This window comes from Protopterus annectens, chromosome 3.part1, assembly GCF_019279795.1.
Source record: "Protopterus annectens isolate FY-2018-M chromosome 3.part1, PAN1.0, whole genome shotgun sequence".
Taxonomy (NCBI): Eukaryota; Metazoa; Chordata; order Ceratodontiformes; family Protopteridae; genus Protopterus; species Protopterus annectens.
The window spans coordinates 90,639,443-90,665,452 of NC_056732.1; the positions used below are offsets into that span (position 1 = coordinate 90,639,443).

At 38.1% G+C, this 26,010-nt stretch overlaps 1 protein-coding gene across 1 annotated transcript in view; it reads right to left on the reverse strand.

Moving 5' to 3' along the window:
• The window catches only part of WASHC5 (WASH complex subunit 5), a 1,015,994-nt gene that overhangs the window by 620,067 nt on the left and 369,917 nt on the right, over positions 1–26,010 (reverse strand). The window contains exons 9-10 of the mRNA XM_044066602.1: positions 18,114–18,241; positions 14,737–14,866 (exon numbers count right to left, since the gene is read on the reverse strand). Coding sequence (XP_043922537.1) covers positions 14,737–14,866; positions 18,114–18,241 — 258 coding nt within the window. The remainder of the gene's footprint in view (positions 1–14,736; positions 14,867–18,113; positions 18,242–26,010) is intronic.

Genomic DNA, 26,010 nt, shown 5'->3' on the forward strand with positions numbered 1-26,010 from the left:
GTCCCAACAGGGCCCATTTCCACTTCAAATGGTCCTGCATCAAATTCTGAGAAGGAAGGGTGAACAGTACTCCCTCTCTGAAAAGGGCATCCAGGATGGATTTTAATGGTCTTACTTACAGGAAGAAAGTGTCTCAGCCAAAGAAGCCACTGAAGACATATATGTCAGTCTGCTCTCCTAGCCATGGTATCAGCATAATCAAAACCACACAGGGGCATGTGGAAGTTCATTAGGGAAAATCAATACATCCGAGGAGAAAAGTTGTTTTCTTATGCTGTCCAAGGTTTTAAACTTCTTGTTTGGGATCAAAATGGAAACATGTTGTGATTTATGGGTTCTATGCTGGACTGACAAAATCATGCAAAAGCAAGCAGACAGATGCTCTATTAAGAAATTAATTTCATTCAACAAAAAAGTTTTTAGAAAGCATTCACCTTCTTGGGGGCTGGAGAAACAAGTGTAAGCTTTACAAATGCCACACGACAGGTTCGATACTGAAACAGTGAGTCTTAAACCATGGACTCAATTTTATGTAGAAGATGATGGTGGTGACTTACTGCCATAATGTTTGTGTTACTTCATTTTCACTAATCTTTGATTTCTTCATAACACTCAAACTTTTCTATTTCAAGTAATTTCAAAATGTAACACCTGTTAAATGTATTTTAATGGGATATTAATTACTGGTTGCTTGCCTGACATAAAGCACCATTTAAACCTCTTGCAACTTTGAAAAGTCCATTATCAGCCAACTGTGCTCTGTTAAGTTTTCGTTATCTCAGTTCTCGCCCCAGTCCTTTCCCTCCTCGGACTGCTGTCTCCTGGGCCACCTCCAATACAACTCAAGCCCATTCGTTTCCTAAGCATGTGGAGAACTCTTTGCAAATCTCATGTAGTGAGAAACATCCAGAAAGGACATCATCCAGGCAAATAATAAGCAACTTGGTGCTCGACAGCATTCCAGCAATGAGAGCTACTTTGTATGAGGTCCTAATCACTCCCCTTGGGTGGTGATGTGGGCACTTACATCACCATAGGGACCATCTGTGCTCCCCTATTAACACGTGTGTGGCTGCACTATCAACAGCCTGAAGTGTCAGTTATGTGGCTGTTATCTTTGGTTTATTCAAAATGGAGCCGCCAAAACACATTTGTAGGGATTACTAACCGCACCGTGTTCAATATTTAGCTGACCTAAACTTTTATTTTGGATACCACAGTGGATATAAAAAGTTTACACACCCCCTGTTAAAATGCCAGTTTTTTTGTGATATAAAAAAATGAGACCACAATAAATAATTTCAAAACTTTTCCCACCTTTAATGTGCCCTATAACTTGTACAATTCAATTGAAAAACAAACAAATCTTTTAGGAGGAAACATAAAAATAAAAAACGTACAATAAGCTGGTTGCATAAGTGTGCACTCCCTTAAAATAATACTTTGTGGAATATATTTTAATTTAATTACAACATTCAGTCTTCTTGGGTACACACCTGCCATCAATTAAAGATACTCTGATTAACCCCAAATAAAGTTTAGCTGTCCTAGTAGGATTTTCCTGAGATTTACTCAGTTGCCTGCTACTACAAAAGCCATGGTTCGCAGAGAGCTTACAAAGGATCAAAGGGATCGCATTTTTGAAAGGTATCAGTCACAAGTAGGGTACAAAAAAAATTTCCACAGCATTGGATACACCATGGAACACAGTGAAGACAGTCATCAAAAAGTGAAGAAAATATGGGACAATAGCGACATTGCAAAAAACCTGGACATCTCTCCAAAGTTGATGAAAAGACAAGATGAAAACTAGTCAGGGAGGCTGCCAAGAGATCTACCCCAACACTGAAGGAGCTACAGGAATTTCTGGCAAGTACTGGTTGGTTGCTACATGTGACAATCTCCCGTTTTCTCCATATGTCTGGGCTATGGGGTAGGGTTGCAAGACAGAAGCCTTTTCTCACACAGAAAAACATCCAGGCCTGGATAAAAATTGCAAAACAATACATCACATCTCCCAAAAAGCATGTGGGAAATTGTGTTATGGTCTGATGAGACCAAGGTTGAACTTTTTGGCCACAATTCCAAAAGGTACATTTGGCACAAAAACAACACTTTGCATCACCAAAAGAACACCATCCCCACAGTGAAGCATGGTAGTGGCAGTATCATGCTTTGGGGTTACTTAACTGGGGCTTTAGTCAAGGTGGAGGGAATTATGAACAGTTCCAAATACCAGTCACTTTTGGCCCAAAACCTTCAGGCATCTGCTAGAACGCTGAAGGTGAAGAGGAATTTCACATTTCAACATGACAATGACCCCAATCATACATCCAAATCAACAAATGAATGGCTTCACCAGAAGAAAATTAAAGTTTTGGAAAGGCCCAGGCCTAAATCCAATAGAAAATCTGTGGGGTGACCTGAAGAGAGCTGTGCACAAGAGATGCTCTTGCAATCTGACCAATTTGGAGCACTTTTGCAAGGAAGAGTGGGCAAATATTGCCAAATCAAGATGTGCTATGCTGATAGAATCCTACCCAAGAAGACTGAATGCCATAACTAAATCAAAAGGTGCTTCAACAAAGTATTAATTTAAGGGTGGCCACACTTATGATATCAGCTTACTGTACGTTTTTTATTTTTTATATTTTTCCCCCTAACAGATTTGTTTGTTTATCAATTAAACAGTACACACATTAAAGGTGGGACAAGTTTTGAAATGATTTATTGTGGTCTCATTTTTTTATATCATAAAAACCTGGTATTTTAACAGGGGTGTGTAAACTTTTTATATCCACTGTATTTGGAATGATCTGGACTGGCTTCATTTAGATGTCCATTTCTTGCAACACTATTAGGTTTTTGCTACTTGCAGATCACATGTTGATTCTGTCTGCTCATCTGATTGTTTATTCAATGCATCTGATACACTTGTGTTTTATTTCTGCTCTTAACAGTGATCGATGTCAGTGTATATTAAGAACAGACACTTGAAATCTATATGCCCTTGTGACTTCAGTCTATATAAAATCTGATGTGTTAGCCTGGCTCTGAGGTACAGAAAGGATGAAGTCCTTGCTGAGACCCAAGTGACTAGGATTCAGTTAGTGGCTATGGCAACAAAGGAGACAAGCTGAGTGGAGGGGAATGAAGGCCATAGCCTGCTTGCCTCTTGCACGGGTAGACAGAGTCAGGTGCAAAGTCTTAAGTGAAGACCAGAAAAAACACCACTAATGCTTCCTAGGGAGGGGCGGGAGCTGTTTGGATGGAACACCCCTTGCAAAAGAGAGAGGAACAGTTTCTGCAGTCAGCCTACTGCACAATCTTCAGTGGTGCTCTGCTGGGAACAGACAGGGGGCTATGGCATAAGCAAGAAAAGCCAAATAACCCCTGGTGACTGCCTAAATGATGGCCTTTCCCAGCTGACTTCTTCCCAGTGATGGGCAACAAACAGATCCATTGGTGAGGAGGTGGCTGATTATCAGCAAGCAGTGGGACAACAACAACAACAGAAAAAAAATCAGATGTGCTGCATTCAAACTTTCAGACTGAATTGTATGCAGACAGACTTTCATCTGGAATGATCTGCCTTACTGAAGTTAAATGCTTATGGCTGGCTACTGTAGTGAGAAGGCCAGATACATGGCTATACACCATTCTTCTAGAAGTCATCTGCCTTGGCTATCTGGTTATATACCATTATTCTATATGTCATCTGTCTGTTTAACCCATTTATTTTGTTTCTCCATTGTTTTTTTTTACACTTTAGTATTGGATGGGAGTACTACCTGGATATAATTTACGTACTCAAGTAATCTACATGACTTGCTGCTTAACGTTTATCTATCCCTAGTGTTTTCCGAGATACACAAACCTCCTCTATCAGATGATGGGATCCTGCTGAACCATGAAATGATGACAGCACGTATTTTTGCAAAAGCCTATCTACCCTGAATATAGAGTATTCGTTTTATTATCTTCTTTTATTTATACTTGCAAGCTACCTTATTTATTGACTGGAAGTGATTAATGCAATATTTTATGACCTGCTTTGCAGTATTCTACACATTATTATTTTAATAGTACTGGACTATTTGAATTGCTTAGACTGCCCGAGGTATTCATTAATAATGACTTTTAAATCACATACATGCCACTATAAAGAAACTTTACCAAGCTAAAGCAAGTGCTTGCTTTTCAGGAAAAAAGTGTAAATTAAAGTAAGTTATAGAAAAAAACGTACAAATCTCTGTATGAATCTTGAATTTAACTTTCTGCACTGCTGAAAAGTGCTTGTGAAACAATCTTTTCAAGTATTTGGGCATTTGTTAGCAGACTTTTAATTTTTCTTTTAGGACTTCAGCATACTGACTATGGATTTTTCTCTTTGGCACTTAGGAATACTGTAACAAGAGACTTTATATTCAAAATTCTGAGGTGACAGGAAACAAACACCCTGAAATACAGTGGTGGCTGGTGACTTCAAACCAAAGGGGGGCTGCAGGAGACAGCTGAATGGGTGGGGTCAATGGGAAGGGGTGTGGCCAACTAGAAAGGGGGAGGAGCTATGCTCAAAACCACAAAAAACTAACTAAATACACTGCCGTGGGTGCCAAACCATCATTATGAGAGTCCAATCAAGACAAAATGAAGTGTAGAAGAATAAAAATATTTCAGTGCATTGGCTGCATGACAGCTTACTTAATATATAGATGGAAACAAAAAGGTTGTGAGGCATGAAAAAATAAATTACTTTTTTAAATACATTAATGGAATGCCAGTCAAAATCAAGTATAAGAAAAACAAGCAGCACTCAACTCAAACCACTTGTTGCACTGCAGTTCTAATTATAATTTATATTCAGCTTTATTAAAGTACCAAGTAACATGCTGAAAGTAGGAATCTCTGATGCCCCTACTTGCAAAAATGTTCCTTATCCAAAAAAAAGACCCGCTGCCTGACAACTATCTACTTGTTTTATGGGGAAAACATGATCAAAGTAAAAAATGAAAAGCAAACAAGAAATAAGCTCAAGATACATTGCTTAAAAGGATTACTGTACAGGTTATGGACCACACGATTGGCATTCTGTTTAGTTTACGGGTAAAGCCTGCAGAGATGACTGGAAGTCTCCAAGTGTAATGAGCTTCTTAAAATAATGTAATCCTGTCCTTTATTACAAATACTGTCATATGCATTTCAATACCCAAGGCTTATACATTATCTAGTTAAGTATTCTCTACATGGCAAAACAGAAAGGCTTTCAATGTTGGCAATTCTTTAACAGTATGCTTATTAAAGCTTACTTGCATCTTACAATCTCAGCCAAGCTTACCTGATGGTCATTAAAGTATTGCTACTTAAACACAGAGCAACAGGCACTTTGAGTAATAAGCATAAATCAACAGTACAAAAAAATGACAGAAACCAGACCATTCTGCAAAAATCAAGGACAGATGAAAAGCCACTCTAGTACTTGTGTCTACCTTGGATGGGGGGATACCCTGCACATTTACACTGCATAACTACTCTTTGCCTTGCTTCAACACATCCAGAGTCACTACTTGGGGGAGTGGGGTGCAACAAGTATGTCACAATTTGAAATGTCTCTGGCTGACTGATGGCCCTGACACATTTGTCATACCTCTCAACCTCAGAGCAAGAAATCTGGACAAAGCCATACAAAGAAGTGGGACAAAGGCCCAAAAACAAGGACAATTTTTAAAAATATTGCTGTTATAAACTTAGAAAGATAATAGAATAGGTCTTGCATTAGTATGAATTTTCTGAATGGTATGAAATCTAAAACTCAAATGTCTGTCATTATTTTCTAACTTCAGTCTTTAATGATTTGTCACTAATTTGCCAAAAAAAACACAATTTTATGAAAAATGGACCAAAATGTGATGTAAAAACATAAAATAGCCACACAATACAGCTGGGAACCTGTCAAAGAAGGGACACTAATATTATTACTGCTAACTTGAGCAGCTGACAAAATAAAAGAATCTACATGCATTTCTGAAATAAAAATAATCTATAACTATGATTACAGTTATTTCTTAATTGTAAACCCTCCATGTTTTCTTCCAAAATTGCTATTTTGCGGAGGGATTATTAGGGAAAGAGTAACATTTTGAGCCAAAATCAGAGACAGTTGAGAAATTTGGCTATGCTTAATTCTATAAAGCAATTTATTTGCGTGTACCTTTCAAGCTGTTAATGCAGTAAATCTGGACAAGGCCAAATATAGTGGGGGAACATATAAACAGTACTAAAAATTGCCCTTGTATAAACTGAGACAGTTGATAGAACAACAAGTCTTACTTTAGCATGCATTGGTTGAAACTCAGTGTGTCATTATTTAGTGACTTAATTCCTAAATGATTTGCCTCGAATTTTATGAGGAACAAACCAAAAATAAGAAGCAAAAATCTATTCATTCTTTGAAAATCTGGACAGTTGGGAGGTATAGTTCAGCTGGGGCTGTCTATGTTTGCCTCCCTTCCCCCTCACAAAATCATGGTCGAATGGAGCCTCCTCCTGGAGCCATTCCAATAAACCATTACTTGGCTATTTCACTCCATTTACCATAAACACTAATGTGCATACTGATTTACTTCTATGATGATTTGGACTTCATTTGAAAGTTTTACTTTGCATTTGCAACACAAACACTAAGACATCTGCTAAACAAACATAGCATTAAAATTTCTCTGCCCTTGAAACTCACATTCATTGAAACAGCATTGAAACCCAACATTCAAAGAAAATACATTTTACCAGTGGCAGATAAAGATTAATTCTGGGCTGTTTTCAAATCATAGGCCCCTTGCATATGAAACATACATGTGCTCTTTGATACACCTTCCTATTGTTTTGAACATTTTTCCAGTAAACAATGAAACAAAATGAATGCACCAATAATGACAAAACTGCCCAATTCTGAACATTTCCATCATAAAAGTCTACTCAAACTTATGCAGTCCACCATTATCAGTAAATATGTACAATTCTACAGTCCACCATTATCAGTAAATATGCACAATCTCTGAAGTAAAAAAAAGTCATCTAAATAATTCCACATTAAATAAATCTGTAACTAATGAAGAGGTTGCTGCTAGCAAAAACCTTTATATTTCATGGTTTCATCGAAAAATAAAGTGTCTGATGCCCCTGAGGAATAAATTGCCTATATTACATTAAAAATGATAAGCTAGCAATATTGCAATAGGAAATGGATGGCAAACAGATAACAGGCTCATAGTTAGTATCTTAACTTTTTCAGTACAGCAGCATTCACCCCTTGTGGGAGTAGAACAACCTTCTGCATCAGAAGCAAATACACAACCTGTTGTGCTATTAACATTGCAAGCTGACTTTCCATAAGCAGCACTAAAATTCTCTTCCCCTGCAGCTCTCGGCTCCTTGTAAAATCTACTCAATACTCAACTGCATCTCAACTTCGCAGCACAAGAAATCTGGAAAAAGCCAAATTTATTGTTGGGGGGGCTCAAAAGGCCAAAAACCAGGGACACATTAAACATTGCTTGTATAATCTTGGAAAGTTGTAGAAAATGCTGTGTTACCACCATACATTTTACTGCCAAGGTCCCTGTGCAAAAGAGTCAAGAGCAGCATACCACTATGCCAAATCACCTGCTTTGTGAAAGAAAAATGCTGTGTGACCACCATACATTTTACTGCCAAGGTCCCTGTGCAAAACAGTCAGAGCAACATACCACTACGCCATATCAGCTGCTTTGTGAAAGAGAGGAAGACTGAAACTTAAATGGCTATCATTTAATGAATTCAGTTCTCACCATAGCTGTCAACCTCTTAGCACAAAACACCTGGACAAACCCATTAATGAGGGAATACAGCCCTCAGACATATTCAGTGAATTCAGTTCTTGCCATAGTTGTCAACCTTAGCACAAAAAACCTGAACAAAACAAATAAGTGGGTAATACAGTCCCAAAAATAAAGACAAATTTCAAATATTTATCTTATAAACTTAGAAAATTGCTAGAGTAAAAGGTTGTGTTACGATGTATTTTCTGAAGAATATGAAGTCTGAAATTCAAATGCCTGTCAATTTTATTTAAGATTTGCTAATCAGGACAATCTGACTTGGAACAAAAAAACTATTTTCAGCAGAGGCCCAGGAAGAAATAATGCAGCCATGTCTTTATAACATGGGAGGACACAAAAGCAAACCCACACAAACACAGGGAGAAGATGCAGACCCCACACAGAAGGCACCCCAGCCAAGAATCAAACCCGAGAACCTGCAGCCATAAAGCAACAATACTACCACTGCACTATCAAATATCAAGCATTGCAGAATTTAGAAACCACAGATATTATGAGGAACAGATCAGATCAAATATGAGGCAAAAATCTGCAATTTTTTTTACAAATGGTGGTGGGTAGGGAATTCAAGTCCTTAACACCTGCATACAAGGTACAGGGTTCAAGCCTGAGTATCTCTACCCAACACCATTTGTTCTCCAGCCACCAGTATATAGTAACTGGGGCATTTTATATACACAGAGACACACTCTCCAGCGACCGCAGCAAGCCCACAATCCAAACACCTACCGCGCACACAAAGGCCCAAAACACTCCCGAACAAACACATATAGGACGAGCCGCCCCTGTCTGCTACACCACTCACTTTATTTGTTTCTGTAAATCACATGCACTATGTATGTGTCCGCTACTTATTAAAAATTGCTTACTGCAATGGGACTAATGTTTCTGAATCTCGGGCTATGTTTTCAGAATAGACTCCTATCTCTTTCTTTGTAATACCATAATTCATTCACTAAATTACTAACCTTACTTTTTCATTAGGCTTTTCTCTCATTGATTTACTAATTATCCAGCATTTTGCTATGCATTGCTTCCTTATGTATGTTTAAAATTATACCTGCCTTTTTTTCTGGCTAACTGGCTATTATTTTGCAGTTAGGGCCTTTATATTTCTGATAACATTTCTTGCTATATATTACTTCATTGTGTATTGTCATTTGTCTTACTTCTATCTTTTCATATTTTTCCTAAGTGTTGTATATTCTTTCCTACCTTTGGTGCAATGTCTTTTGAGAACCACAGCTTTTTTCCTTGTTTTTAATTTGCATACTTATTTCACTTCTATGGCTGTCTGCAAGAGCTTTCACAAAATATTGCCCTATTTTGGTAAGGTCTGCCAAACAAAAGCAGAACCTCACTCCTGATTGGCTTGGCGCTCTAGGTATGTAGCTTGATAATCATCATTTTTATTTGTCTCTTGCACCTTAGTTGCTGTCCACTTCCACTTCTGAGAGCTCCTCTCCCTTTCAATTTGATTTATTAAGCAGGTTTGAGCAGTAGCTGTCTTTTGTGCCAGTAAGAATGACCTTACAGTAAAATGTATCTAGAGTCATAAGATCTAGTCAACATCGGATATATTTTAAGATCCCACTGACGGTGCTTTCCTCTCTCTTCCCCCATCACCTAAACAATATAATTTTTTTATTTAAAATTTGTTAACTGTGTTTTCATTCTTCTTTTTCATAGTCCAGAAGAATTACAAACACAAAAGCAAATGCCACACACACACACTCCAGTGACCGCAGCAAGCCCACAATCCAAACACCTACTGCGCACACAAAGACCCAAAACACTCCAGCAACCGAACAAACACCTATCCAGCAAGCCCACAACCCAAACACCTACCTGCTGCCTTTGTCCCGAAGCCCGTGCAGTCGACCGAACACCTACCCGGTAATCCAGCAAGCCGACCGAACACCAACAAGCCCACAATCCAAACACCTACCTGCCGCCTGAAGCCCGCGCAGTCGCACACTGACAGTCCCGCCCCGCAAGAGCAGCTCAGTCCTTCTCATTGACTCTGACTGCGGCTGAAGCAGTCCGGAGCCCCTCTATTCTGTGCGGTTGTCACTGCACAGATTTCTGGTATCTCACAGCAATGATTGCTAGGTACCTCTTAATCCATATCCGGACTGCCGATAAAGGCAGTCTGAGTCAAATAAATTTTTTGTTTTGCAGATATTTTTTCTGTATTTCTAGGTGGGAGGGCTGCAGTCCGGCAGTCCGATAGGACGAACCGCCCCTGCTGAAATACATAAAGTGAGGACAGTAGTCGGTTAACTGTCATGGAAGACAAGGGTAATGTCCTTGCTGTGTCCCAGAATATTCCATATTCAATCAGTGGCACTGGAGGGGCTGGAAGGTGGAGAATGGGAGTGAGGAATCAATGCTAGCTTGCACATGGAGGAAGAGGGGACTGACTAGGTTTGCTGTAACAGCAGCATTGAGAACCCGGTGGACTCTGTGTTACAACTGATATACTGCTTGGTTGGGAGACTGAGCAAGAGATGAAACATGCAAGCACCTCCTACAGGCAGTGACTGTAGGGTTGCAAGGCTGCCGTGGGCTGCGACGGGAATTAGGGCACATTCCCCGGCAACAGTATGTTGCTGCACCAGCATCCTCAACTTCTTCACTGGCCACGGACACAGGTTAAGTTGAACCTAGAGGAGGCTAAGGTGGGTTCAGTTAACCTGGTGAATGAGGGCAGCGAGGAGGGAGGAGAGGAAAAAAAGGAGATTAGTCTATCCAGGACTGCATTAACTGATTTCCAGCAGTGCCTCATTTCAAGGCAAGCTGCTTTGGCATTTCATAGTTTTATGAAACTGAAACTATTGGGACTTGGTTAGTTATGCCTCGTTTCTGAAGCATTCACAGTGGACTGCAGTTATGGGACAGAATATGAAATCTAGAATTCAATTGTTTGTGAGATTATGTATCTGCTGCCTGGACTTGCACATCAGAGAAAGACAGAATTCAGTAAATCTTCAGTGACTGTAGTGATATGGCCAGATCTGCAGTTATATAATGTGCTTCTGTATGCCATCGGTTTATTCTGTATTCTGCTGTGCACTACCTGCAGGTTTTATTTTACAAACAGCACACACACACACACACACACACACACACACACACACACACACACACACACACACACACACACACAAAGCTATATACTGGACTGGTGCAATATTAACTATTGGTTTCGGATATCTGATGAGTGACTGTTTTAGCCACAGCTATCAAAGAATTTTACGTCTGGCTTACATTAAGAGTGAACAGTATCCGTGCTTTTGGTGCAACAGTCTTCTAACCTATGTCAGCATTACTAACAGGACCGGAAAAGGGGTAGTGATCCTGAAAATGTATCATTTGACAGTCCTAGTAAACACTGCCCACATATGTGTACGGAGGTGCGTGGTTCAGTTACAGTAGGTAAGATAGCAGAGGGTTGAGGGAAAGGCAGATCAAGTCCTGGGAAACCAGTGATCATAACTCAGCTCAGAAGCAGGTCAGCATTAAATCTTATTTGGGTGTTTTAAACTACTGGCTCTTACTAACACAGAAGTGTACTCAAAGTCAATTGTCTCTTGCATATTATTTGTCAGTAGCATTGCAGAATGAGACCATAACCCCTGTCTGTCTAACATACAAACTCATACCAGTGGGGCAGATTTTAATGGCCATGTCATGGCAGCCATATAAACTGCAGTGCCATAAACAGACATTTATTATTCTCGGGACCTTCTCTTGTCCTGTACCTATTCAATTGAACTTTCTAGGATCCCTAGATTTCCCCTTAGGTGTAGGAGATGGGAGACTACAAGGCCTCATCCGGTTGAAGGTGGGAGGCTTTCATTTTGCAAAGACTCGGAGTTGGTAGCTTTGATGGTGACAAGTATTACCAGCCCAGAGTGAACTACCACACTAACAAAGGTCCTACCTGTTTGGCTTCAGTACTCAAGGTGTCAGAATTTCCATCATGTCTTTTAAATAGGACTGCTCTACTAATGCCTTGACCCAGGCTATGTTAGTTAATGCTAAGTTGACCGACAATTTGTGAATTAGCTCTCACTTACTCCATATAGTCAACCTGGCAATGCTCATGGACAACTGGCTAGATGATAACAGTGGGCTGCATTTAATACCAGCTATCCTGCTGGGTCTTCAAATAATTCAGAGTCCAAGTTCTAGCAATATTAGTGGAAGTGTCATTATATGTTTTCAACAATGCTCTAGATTTAAATCAGGTAAATGCTGGAATGATCCACACAACTGAGTACACCCTTGGAGCAGGACTGCTCCTTATTTACCGTCTACCTAATTATTTAAAAGCCTTTCTGCAATGTACCTCCTAGATGGCTCATCTTATAGGATTTCATTGCATGGGTGAACGAGGAGGCCTGCAAAATCACCATGGAGCTTCTTATTTTATTATTATTTTTTGGTAGTCTCTGCTTCACTCAGCTTACACTACTCATAACTTTGAGCAGTCCATGGAATTGAGCCTTGAAGTTGGTGTGGAGGCCAAAGACCTGGTAGTGAAAGCAGTTCTTTGGACAGATCATTATGTGGTTTATATTGGACTAGGATTTTCATTAACAATGTCACCAAATAGGTATCTAGTCTGTTGTAGGAACAAAATTTAACAAGTGACTTCTTATCATCCATTCTCAATCACCTCCTTAGCATAACAGTCCCAATAATCCTGATTCTCTAGTTTTAATTTCATTACTAGCACACTGGAATATATGGCCCCCAGGTTATGTACATTCAAGATCAACCCCTTCTCATGAACCATGGTTTGATCACGAGCTACAAGTACTGTGGAGAACTGAATGATATCTGGAATACCACAGGTGAAGGACATGCCTGCTCGAGGATAAACTTGGTCTGGATATACATTATGCTACTTTTCCACTCAAAAATATAATGTATAAAACAGCTTACCTGTTCACTGGAATTTTTGCCACAGCTAATCATTCATCAATGCTTTTATGAGCAATATGTCAGTTGTGCAGCCTGGACAGATTTGTTACTCAGAAAATTTTTGCTACCTCTCAATATGAAAATGTCTCACCTTTTTTCTGAAAAGGTGGACAAGATCAGGGGTTCTCTAGTGCAACAAGTGACTCTGCTGCAGTGGATTTCTGTTGAGATACCAGTGTTTTGCTGAGCTGGTTTTAGTTGCATCGATTATGATGAAATCATGCAGTGCTTTCATCTTTGCTTTCTCCTTAATATGGGCTTGACATGGGTCCAACTAGGCTGGCAAAATCTTGCATGGAGGCATTTGGACCAATTATTCTCCAGGCTGTACATTCATCTTTGAGGCAGAATGCTTTGCCAACTATTTTAAAAGAGGCTTTATTCACCCCATCTTCAAAAAGTCATCTCATTTTTTTCACTTACCCAGTGAGGCCGGGGGGGGGGGGGTGAGCCCCACCAGGGCTCTCTTGTTTGAATCCAAGTGACCCGCTCCAGGGACAGTGTCAGGTGGGGAGTTTGACTGGGGCGGTACACCTGTCAAACAGTAATACAGGTGTCCTAAGGCGAGCTCAGGGAGAACAGAAACCTCCCGTGGAGCAGAAGAGCAAAAGCTTGCTTGATCTTGATTTTCAGTATGAATACAGACAGTGAAAGCAGGGCCTCACGATCCTTCTGGCTTTTTTTGGTTTTAAGCAGGAGGTGTCAGAAAAGTTACCACATGGATAACTGGTTTGTGGAGACCAAGCGTTCATAGCAACGTCACTTTTTGATCCTTCGATGTCAGCTCTTCCTATCACTGTGAAGCTGAATTCACCAAGCGTTGGATTGTTCAACCACTAATAGGGAACATTACCTGGGATTAGACCGTTATGAGACAGGTTAGTTTTACCTTACTGATGATGTGTTGTTGCAATAATAATCCTGCTCAGTACAAGAGGAACCGCAGGTTCAGACATATGGTGTATGTACTTGGCTGGGGAGCCAATGGTGTGAAGCTACCATCTGTGGGATTACGACTGAACGCCTCTAAATCAGAATCTCGCTTAGCGGTAACGATACCACAGTGCCACAGATCTCCAGTTGGACAGGGATAGCAGGCAGCAAGGTCAGCGAGGAGTGCCGCTTGTCACTGGATCGGAGTGCAAACGGAAGGGGGCCACCTCTCTCCAGCAGTGCACCACACGTTTGTAGGGATCCGGGTTCTAAATCATTCGTAGATGACCTGATTCTGGGTTAGGGTTTCATATATTACTTTCACATGCAAGGCTTCTAACAAATTACTATTGACATGGATATGTTATCTACCAACTCATGATACCTTGGACTCACATTGTTGTGGATTTACAGATCAGCAAAGTGAGATAACTTCTATTAACGTTGTAAAGGATTTCTTGTAGGCCAAAGATTCATGGTCAGTCTTGGCCTTCCTTGATCTCGCAGATGCCTTTGGCAGTATAGATCATGGGATCCTGACCGAACATCTTAAAATCTACTGTAATTTCTCCAGAATAATGTTTGATTTGGTTTGCCTTTTACCTCTCATCCCACTTTCAGAGGGCTGTTTCATGATTACCTTTGTCTAGTAATTACCAGTTTTCTTCTGACAGACCATTCAAAATTTAAGCAACAGCAGGCAAAACTACTCAAAACACAATGATAAATAATACAAGAAAAACGGTGCAATGAAGTATGAAGCTAAACTGTTGTGGGATTACAATGCCATAACTAAAGCAGAAGCATTTACTTACAACCAGAAAACAGTTCCCAGTAAATTTACCATATTGGATCAATACAGAACTGTGTGACATGTTGTGGGTTTGATAATTAAATAATACAATTCAAGGCAGTTAGAAATGTAAAATCTTACCATTTTTCTCCACTCTAGTAAGGGGTTTTACTCCAGAAAAAACTTCAGCAAGTTCAGCCATTCTTTCAGAACCTTCCTTTTTATAGTTTTCCCACTTGGCTTGCTTTTCTGAGAGCATCTGCTTGAACATCTAGTTAAAAAATGGATACTTTTGAGTAACCAAACAACTTAGCTGTATGCATATAATGATTTGTTTGGACTACAAAAGCACTAATGAGAACAGAAAAAAAGCATCATATTCACTTTCATCTGACACATTCCTAACTGATTCCAGTGTTCATGACTCCAATTCAGAGGCAGTTTCCACAGTATTTTAGTTGAAAGACTGAGCATGACTGATCATCATTTAGGTGACTAACGGCATACACTAGTTAACAACCTAATAAAACAATGACAGAATGCAAGATTTTTTTGCGTTTGCATGGTGTGTGTGTGTGTGTGTGTGTGTGTGTGTGTGTGTGTGTGTGTGTGTGTGTGTGTGCATATACATGCATACACCCATGTATAGCATGTGGGAGTACAGCCATGTATAGCATGTGGGAGTGTACTTACAAGTTTAACTGATTCAGTCTTTCTCTCCTTTTCCCAGTCAGCCAGCAAATGACTAAGAAAAAGGGCTGATATCAGACATGCAGTTAAAATTACTAACTTGGTTAGCAGCAACCTGCGGCAACCTATAGATGAAAAGAGGGTTTTGCTCAGTTTCTGAATTCTCCCTGTGGCAGGATATACACTGTAGGGTATATGCAACAGCATTACAGCTTTTGTTTTTTTATTAGTTTTTAGTGTTAAGAATATCAGTGTACAATTTTTTCAACAGATTTTTATACATTCATATGTGAATTCTAAACTAGCTGTCATTTTTAACCCAAGCAAATAACCCAAGGTCAGAATCAAACCCTTTAACTTGTGTTTCTGAGCTGAAGACCTTAATCATTATGTCAAACCCACTTTTTTAATGCTTACAAATAAAAAAAATAACAAGATATACGTATAGGATGTAACAGGGTAATAATTTTAAGTAAGAGTCATACCGGTACAAAAAAAAAAAAAAAAAAACAACACAAAGCTATATACAAGCAAGACCTATTTGCATACAAGCACTAAACCAGTTTTTATAAATGCACTAGGTTCTTTGTCCTAGAAAAATAAATGATTTGCATAAGCATTGTAAAAGAAAGTTCTAAAACCGAGATTATGTAATCAAGTAACTAATGCAATCTCTAAGCATATGTTCTACGATTTTTTGAACCTCTAAATTAATAGCAAAAGTAAAAGAATACCATGCTCTTCACCCAAGACGATTAGAATCGTGCACATGTAGGGAAAGACAGGATCAACGTACTTTTATTCTCTAGCCTGTGCCTCTAAAACAAACTACCATAGACCGAGATTGGGTTCAGTGTTATGTCTTGTAGCCTTAAACACAGAATTCTAAGAAAAAGCCTGACCTGCAATAAGAAAGCTAATGGGATCTGCCAAGGTAAACTGAGAAGATGAAGACACAACTCCTTCTTTAAGAGTATGTCAGGCCTGACTGATACAAGGAATGGATGGAAAAGATGTATGCAGAAGCTGTTGTATGCCATTCTTTGTTGCCCGTAATAAAAATGCTTGCTACTTAGCTAAGCAGAACCTACTAATGGGCTGTCCAGCCATCTTCATCATTTGCAAAATCTTTGCAGATAATTAGCAAGTTCACTAGGATGAGGCACTTATCCAAGATGTAAAATTGAGAGGACTCAGATTTGAGTGTATGACTCTTCATCCCATGATGAGAAAGTACAATCTCCTGATTTAATAGATTTAATTGGGGTGATGGATCATTGATAGTGACCCTGACAATCAAGGTACTCTTTATCAGTTTGGAATAATGGAAAGGGGGTCTTGGTTTGTCTTTTTTTTGCTTTCAGCAGAATATTACACAAGGGTGCTGCAAGAAAGGTCTGCAGAGGGTGCTCTACTGAAAATGAAAAGGCATTTGTCTTTCCAACTGTTTCTTCCAGGATCCCTAACCATTTAACTCTTTAAGGTGAGCATTTTCTAGGGTGGCAACTAGGTCTTCCTGTGATGAATCCCACTGCTGGCCTATGGCTATAAGTACTGCTGCATCCAGCTTACACATAAGCAACAGATACTTATGCTCAAAATGCCTGCTAATAGGTTAGAAAGGTACATTTTTTGGAGGCCTCATGCCACATCTTTAAAGCCAAACTGCAAAAAAGAAAAGACTCCATTCATTCCTCCATTTTTGTTTAGCTACTGCATGACATTGCTATTGTCCGAAGCAACCATTTCGGATTGAAGAGAAATAATAAAAAAAAAACTTCACAGCTAGTCACATTGCCCATACTCCCTTAAAATGTGTGCTCTGTTAGATTACTAGCTGATATCATGCGATATTATCTGACAGTGTCTGGAATAAAGCGAAGTCTGATGCCTCTGTGGTAAAATGTTAAATTACTGCAGCCAGTGTTTGTAGCATACAGTGATAAAGCCCTGACCATGACACAAGCAACAAGAGTTTGGTTAGTGAACTTGGCATTTGGCATGGGCAGCTGAGAATGGACAAGCCCATCCTGGGGAGGGGAGTGTGGGGCAGACCAAATGCACATAACCACAATCTCTCAGAGGAGGGCAGCATTGAAGTGGGTGTTCTAGGGTGGGCTTTCAGCTCTTCAAGCCATGGTCAGGTGGTACTCCTTATTAGTGAGTGCACTGGAGTGTACAGTTGCAGGAGGAAGGCACTGCGAGTCTCTCCTGTGATGCAGGGGGGGGGGGGTTAGGGAATTAACCAAAAAAATGCTCTCACTGTTAGGATGGCTGTGAAAGCACAAAACTCACTAAAGTATGTCTGAATGATGGCCCCTCTGGATGTCTCCCCAGAAGTGGATATGGGGCCTCCCCACCACTAAGGAATGATTGGAATCACGTCCAGCAGGGGGATGTTTGATGGTTTGCAGACGGGGGAAGGGGGAGGAGAGAACCTAGAAAAAAAATACTTGAAACGTGATGATGGAAAACTCATAATTTTCTCTAAAACAGATCGAGGTTATGTTAAGTATTTATTTTTTTCATGATATTGGTCAAATTCCTGTGAAGTTTGATGCCACATAGATCTGACAGTACTTGTGCTGTCCAGTTGCAGAAAATACAATTTTGAGCAGGCACCACAACAACTGATATTTTAATAGCAGGATCACTGCTGCAGGAAATCAGTTTAAAGAGTTGCTTACAGCATAACAAAAAGAAAACATAATAAACACAGTGCCTTGCATAATAATATTGAAACATTTCCACTAAATGTGTTAATTACACTACTACTACTGTGCAAAGTTCTAAGAAATGGTACTTCTGAATATTTTCTGACACATTACCTCTTTCAAGACAAATTCAAACTGTGCAGTATCCAACAAGAACTGGAAAAGGATTTTTGGATTGTGCCTGCAGTCATTTATCACTTGCTCCTTAATCTGACGTAAACGTTTGTTATTCAAGTCATAGGCTGAAAATAAGAACCCAGCATTATTTCAGACACATAAGACTACAACGGAAATAATAGGTATGACAGACTAGGTTTCCATCAAGCATAGACAAGGCATTTGGCAACTTAATTACTTAAAATAAACTAAATACCTCTGGAGCTTGGTGCTCAGTGTGAAAGTAAGACCAACACATGTGCAGTGAAGCAAATAAAATACAACCATCATACAAAAAGATATACATCACATCAAAATATATCAAGTGAGGGGTGGAGCCTACAGGGCCAACTGAGAGCAGTGAATTTTGAGAGCTCCATAAACTAGTATAATAATATAGGAAAATGTTATTACTTTCAAGTTTAAAACATCAGAAATATAAACATAAACTACTAAACTACATAAATATCAATTTTGGTGGAGATATACAAAAATGTTCCTGTCAAGTAACTTGGCGATATATTGAGTCACTGAATATGAATAACTCAAGGAATTCTCATCCAGATGCTGCTTTGAAAAAAGAACTGCAATTGATGGCATCTACCTTACAGGAACTATCTTTGACGATGGATGGCTTTAAAAATGACATGGAAAACCTCAAATTAAATTCTCAAAAACAGAGTGATACTCTTAAGGAACTATTACAGCAACACAAAAAATAACAAATACAGAGACTTCTCTAAATGTAATTGAAGGGAGACTCAAAGAGGAAGAATTCCAAGAAGAATTTCTGCTTAAACAGAATACATGGCTGCTTAACAAAATAGATGACTTAAACACAATACCAGCTTTGGAAGACTTATATAGCCTACTGAAGACCACAGCATTATTGAAAATTAAAATTAAAGAACTAAGAATTTATTCAACTCCATTTATCAGCAACCCTTGGGGGGAAAGTCTTATCGTTGATTGACACTATACAATAATTGATCAGACACTCTGATAATGGATTGGACATACTTATAAAGTAACTGTATACATTAAGATCTGCTATAGTGTCAGGCTAATGGAAATAGTGTACATAGTTATTTAAGATGTTATGTATAAATACTATGGAATTCATTCAAATGTATTTGAAAAATAAAAAAAAAAATTGAGAAAAAAAAATAGATGACTTAGAAAACAGGGAAAGGAGAAACAACATAAGGATCTTTGGTCTGCCTGAAAACACTGAAGGAGAAGACATTATTTCATTCTTAACAACCTGGATTCTTGAATTTTTAGACTTGAAAGAGGGGCTTTTATTTGTATTGAAAGGGTGCACAGAGCAATGAGGAAACCTGCTTCTAACTCAACAAATACTTCACCTAGATCCATAGTTATACAATTTATTTCATTTCTGGACAAGGAACTAATATTAAAATCTGTTTGGAAAAAAAATCACCTTTAAAACACAATCAAAGCCTGATAAAGTTTGACAATGATAATTCTTCCAGAATACTAGAACAAAGGAAAAAAATCTGGCCAATAATAAAACTGTTGAAACTAAACAACATTAAAGCACAGCTGGCCTTTCCAGCCAAGATAAAAATACTTTTTGCCAATAAGATAATGACCTTTAATGACTTAGAAGAAGCTATTATAATCATCAAAACAACATAGTGTCTATCCCAGAAGAAATGGAATGGATGGCCCCTACTCTTAAAAGAATAAAAGAAACAAATCCTTGGACTGATGCTAGAAAGAAGAAACAAAAAACTGATTCCAAGATAGCTATCCCAAAAAAATAACTCTTACAACTACATCTCTCAAAGTATCAACTGATACGGTACATCACTTATCATCTGTTTTTATTTAAAAAAGGAGGGTTTCTTACAACTGAGAAAAAGTAATGATTTATTCAGAATGTTCAAAGAGTCCAATAATTCTTCACAAACAAAGGTAGGTCAAGATGAGTTACTATTTACATTATATATAAGCCAAACAAAGCAACATATAATACAAACATGTAAGTTTCTATTCCCCCTACTTGAACTCAATGAATACTTATCTTGCTCATTTTTCATTGATTTTACTTATAATAATTTAAGTAATTAATTAACTAATTCAACAAGGTACCATTCCTCAGAGTTCAGACACCAATGTAACAAATTAACATGACATATAATAGCAGTAACAGGTGAGTGTTTAAAAAAAATGATGTCATGGAGACTAATGCCTTCTTCAGTTAAAGTATGATTTAGGAATGTCATGTATATCCTGATTAAATAATAGTAGTAAACTCTTAGTACAAATGTCATCATTATTCTGTCTAAATATAGTTAATATCAATTATGGCAGGTATCACAGGTACAAGTGCTGTTTGACCACTCCAGATATGGTGTGCATGGATGCAGCTGTATCTGGCAGCTAGTACAAATGTCATTATCATTCTGTCTAAACATAGTTAATATCAATTATAGCAGGTATCATAGCTTCGAGTGCTGTTTGATTAAGCCTGACATGGTGTGTGTGGATGCAGCTGTGTCTGGCAGCTTTTGTATGCTGCCGTTTTTGTCTCCAGGAAGCTGTGGGCTGCGGCTTGTGATCGAGGTTTACTGATGCTTATGTATTAGGAAGAGACATTTGGTGTTTTAGCCTGGATCCAGGGAAAGGGGGTGGATAAAACTGTGATTTGGGATATTTTGGCAGAGAACAGTTTGTTTATACATCTGCTGAGTGAGAGGTGGGAAGGCTGAAGACTGTGTTCTCTCTTGTTGTGGCAGCTTGTTGGGAAGTTTTTTTTTTTTTTTTATCTGTTTGCTCTCCTTTCTTTTCCTGGCTGCTGCCTCGCTGCAAGGGAGGAAATTTATGCTTGAAGCTGGAGTGAAGTGAAGCTTTGCTTCAGGTGCATTGCGAGCCTCTGGTATGCAGTACACAGACACACCAACAGAAACAGACGTTCCCAGGTTGCTATGATAAAGGAGACGGAGTGACGATAATGCTTAATGGCTCTGAGGAGCCTCCGAGATGATTATCTGCAATGAAGCTTTTGGTTTTACAAAAAAATTATATAATAAAAGGGCTGTTTTAAACCACATGTACACATATTGAGTGTCTCCCAACACTTCGTTTAGCTCATTAAGTTGATTATTGATAAAAAAATAAATAAATAAATAAAAAATAATGCGCACAATTTTATACTTAAAATGCATCTTGGTCCAAACACATTAAGGACTTACATAAGAGTGGAAGTCTGAGTTATTGTGAAAGACTAAGATCACTTGGTCTTGTGAAGTACCCTCTGCAGTGGTCTGGGAGGTGAACTTGCTTGGACGTGTTGGGCATATGGGGATAGCTGATTCTGGGGGTGTTTGGGATTGCTGGGAAGTGCTAGAGGGTCATCAGATTTCCTTTGTGGAAATATCTGTGGGAACGGAAGGTGTGTTGAGTGGTTCACTGGCAGAGTGACCACTGCATTGAACAGGCTGGTAAAATGGAACAGGACAAATATTGGCTTGGATATTTTAAGAACACTAGTAAAGACAAACTTCAACACTTGGAAACTGCAATACACCAACAAATTCAGAGGAAGACACAAGAGTAGTAGTAGTAGATATCCATTTTATTCCTTCTGTCCTGGTACCTCAGCTTTTCGCCTTCAATGGGACATATATTTGCATTTTCAGTCTCCTTTTTATATATGCTTTAATTAATTAATTAAACATCAATCAATCAATTAAACATCATTATATCAAATAATTTAACTCATTCACCACTGAAATATATTTCAAGGAAGGAAACATTTCTCTTAAACTTTTTACAAACACATTTTTTCCTTTTCTTTTACTTAATCTACGAATTTTATAAATATTACTTACAAAATATGAACTGTAAACTAAACACTCCAAATATTAATTAATAAATTTCATAGTACAATAAATTCTTTTTCAGATGTACATGCATATAACAACTGATCACTATCAAATATCAATGTTACAAAACTTCAATTTTAATACATGATAAATCATTTGATGAAAACAGAATATCATTAATACCCATTAAATTTCTAAGTTCATTCCTTTAGGAAATAGGGTATGATACTCAATGATGAACCTTTGTTCTAACTTACTCAAAACTACTTTGTAATTTCCTCTATTTGAATGAGGCCTGGCTAACACACTAAACTTGAAACTATCATTTTCACCATTGTGTATGCTGCAAAAATGTGCAGCCACAGGGCTCTCTAAGTTTCCCCTCCTTATGTCACCTAGGTGTTCCAAAATACGAATCTTAACTTGTCTAGTAGTTTGTCCGATGTACCATTTGGCTGGAATACAATCACAGCCTAAAATGTAAATGACCCCTGTTGACCTACAATCAAACCTTTCGAAAGCAGTGTACATCTTTCCATTGATCTTCAAACCATGCATATTTTTAGTTTTACTACAGACAGAACATTTCCCACATTTGTACATCCCAACCATGCCATCTCTTCTTACTTCAACTTTTCTATTTAAGATCTCTTTCAAATTCGGATACCTTTTATAAGAAAAAGTAATATGTTTGGGAAAAAGGTGACCTATTGTAAAATCTTCACATACAACTGGCCATAACTCCCTAATAACCTTTTCCATAATACATGAGAAATCAGAGTATTTGGATACAAAAAACAATTTATCTAAGTTTAGTGCATTTTCAAACTCAAATGTATGTTTATGCCCTCGCGTCCCAAATGCTCTATTTTCACACAATTTTTGTTTTATATATTCAAGCCTATCCTGCTCATATCCACGAGAATATAATCTATCCGAAATTTTTGTACTATTATTGTACTATGAAATTAATTAATATTTGGAGTGTTTAGTTTACAGTTCATATTTTGTAAGTAATATTTATAAAATTCGTAGATTAAGTAAAAGAAAAGGAAAAAATGTGTTTGTAAAAAGTTTAAGAGAAATGTTTCCTTCCTTGAAATATATTTCAGTGGTGAATGAGTTAAATTATTTGATATAATGATGTTTAATTGATTGATTGATGTTTAATTAATTAATTAAAGCATATATAAAAAGGAGACTGAAAATGCAAATATATGTCCCATTGAAGGCGAAAAGCTGAGGTACCAGGACAGAAGGAATAAAATGGATATCTACTACTACTACTCTTGTGTCTTCCTCTGAATTTGTTGGTGTATTGCAGTTTCCAAGTGTTGAAGTTTGTCTTTACTAGTGTTCGAAGATGTCTATTCCAGAGGTAGCACAGAGTGGTGAGAGTTTTTCTTTTGCTGATGTACTGAAAGAAAGAGAGAGAAAATATGCTGCCTCTGATTTGTGGACTGGGGGCAGCAGTGAAACTTGTTCTGAAGAATTTTTGCATCTTGAGCGTATAATGGCAAAAGAAATGACTGTTTTCTATGACTCCAAATTACTTGAGAAGTATGTGATGCTGAATATAACACCTAGAGGTCTGCGCATAGATAAATTGCCTGCAGGAGGTTTTAAGGAAGATGAAAATGATTTGCTGATTGAGTGGAGACAAGCTGCTCAAGACTGTTGTCTAAGCTGGTTGAAAATCCTGATTAAAAAGAATCAAAGAACTATGGACAGTTTACATAGTAAAATCATTGACTTACAACAAGAGGTAAAAAACAAGGTATCCAATGTTATGTTTCAATCAAAATTTAAAGAAATAAATGAGAAGTTAAAGAAAATTGAAAATGAAGTGATGGCTAGGAAGAAATCTAAACTGAATAGGGATGTTAATGACTATGAAAAGAATGAAATTTACAACTGGCCCAGAAGAGGGCGCCGTTTCAAAAGAAACTTCAAAAGAAACAGAGCAGGAAATGATGAAATTTCTTCCTGTTCTTCTATAGAGACTGGTGGTAGTCGAAAGAGCGTGTCCTTTGAGGACATTGTGGTTGAGGACATGGATAATGAAGAGAACCGAAGGGTAAATCAGAACTCCAGAACCAAGTCATACAATGTACAGACGAGATCAACCAGAAAACAACAGGGTAAGACAAGTCATTTGCAAGTCAGCAATCAGTCAAAAAACTGACTTTAAATCTCCCGTACGCTCAGCGTACCTTGTTTTCAAATGCACAAGGAAATGTTAATGTTTATGATGAAAAAATGCTTTATTCTGCTAAAAATGTTAAAAAAGGTAAAAAAAGTGATAAAAAAAGTAAAGAAAAAAACTTTAAAAAGGGTGGTAGTTATGTGTATGAGCACTCTGGGTTTTTAGAGGACAGCATGTTAAAAAGTAGTAGCGCATCTAGATCTGATGCGCTTATATTCAAAACGTGTGAAATTTCTAAAGAGTTGGATGTGCTAGATGGTGTTTCTGGACATGCTACTAATGTTGTTGATCATTCCCAGCTCACTGATAATATGTATGAGAGGACTAGACAACTAGCTAAATGTTCTGATAGTTGTGCTGAATCAGGAGATGTTGATGTTCTGTTTTCCGTTGAATGTGGGGGGTTTGAGCAGCCATGTCCGGCGGATACTGAATGTTTGAATAATGATGGCAGCTCACAATATATTAATGCTTTCTCCGGTACTGTATCCTTTAAAACTTGTGAAATATTGAATGTACTAGATACTGCCTCTAAAGGTACTACCATTATTAATGATCACTCCCAGTTCATTGGAAATGTGTATGGGAGGGTTGGAAAACTGACTGATTGTTTGAACAGTTGTACTGAACCAAGATACGCTGACGCTTTGTCTTCCGCTGAATGCGGGAATGTTGAGCAGCTATGTTTGGCGGATATTGAATGTGTAGATATTAAGAGCAGCTCACGATTGGATGCTTCTTCCGGTATTGATATTACTAACATTTATGGTGTAACGGACCAAGTGGTAGAACCCAGTTTTAAAGGGTTGTTGTCTGAGCCGCTTAATGTTTTTTCGGAACAGGCGCCAAATGTGGGGGGTGCAAACTGTCTAGATATTGATGATAATAATAAAAGTGTAGGACGAGCGGCAAGTTCTGTATATGATGGAATCAGGCAATCTTGTACAAATATTTTTGTATGTAATAATACTGATGAGTTTGAAAGTGGTAACAGGAAAGGGAATTTTGAGCGATGCATTACTCTGGAAACTGACTGTTTAGATGAAACTACTAATGTAGGACAGGTTAATGTTAATGTTTTTCCGGAATATTTTTGTTCAGTTAATGGGAGGATTGAGCTGCTAGATGTTGTGGACAATAAATGTTTTAACAGCACTGCTAGTTCTTCAAACTATAATGCTATTTTGGTTACCCATACAGCTGATAGTTTTGAATCTTTGGACTTAGTATCAAGATTAAATCATGAAAAAACAATGTTTGGTTCACTGGGTGTCTCTGTAGAACAGATGTCTAACGATGAAGAAGTGAACCAGTCTGTCAGTGATGTTACTGGGAATGACTTGGGACAGAAATTTGGTTTAGAGTTTAGAGAGCCCAGCATAAATGTGCAACATGATATTAATGTCACCTATCAGGATAATACTGAATTAGTAGCATCTTATGATTGTCAAAATGAGTATAATATATTGTGTGAGCCTATTGCTACTATTGGAAGTTGTGATGAGAATGAAATGGAATTTAGTGCTGATAGTACTGCCAATGATGGTTTGAATGTGATTAATCTCTCTGACCTTACCCTGTCTGATGAAATGTTGAGTGTTTTCTCAAAAGGGACAAAATTTGTACCCACCAGGATACCATCCATTTCAGACCTCATTTTTGATGTTAAAACATTTGTCCGAAAATTAAATTTAAATGTTCATTTTTATGAAAAAGAAAAAAGTAAAATTAAAGAAAAAAGTGATGTTTTTGATGAAACTCTCTTAAATTTAAGTATATATGATTATGAAGGCAT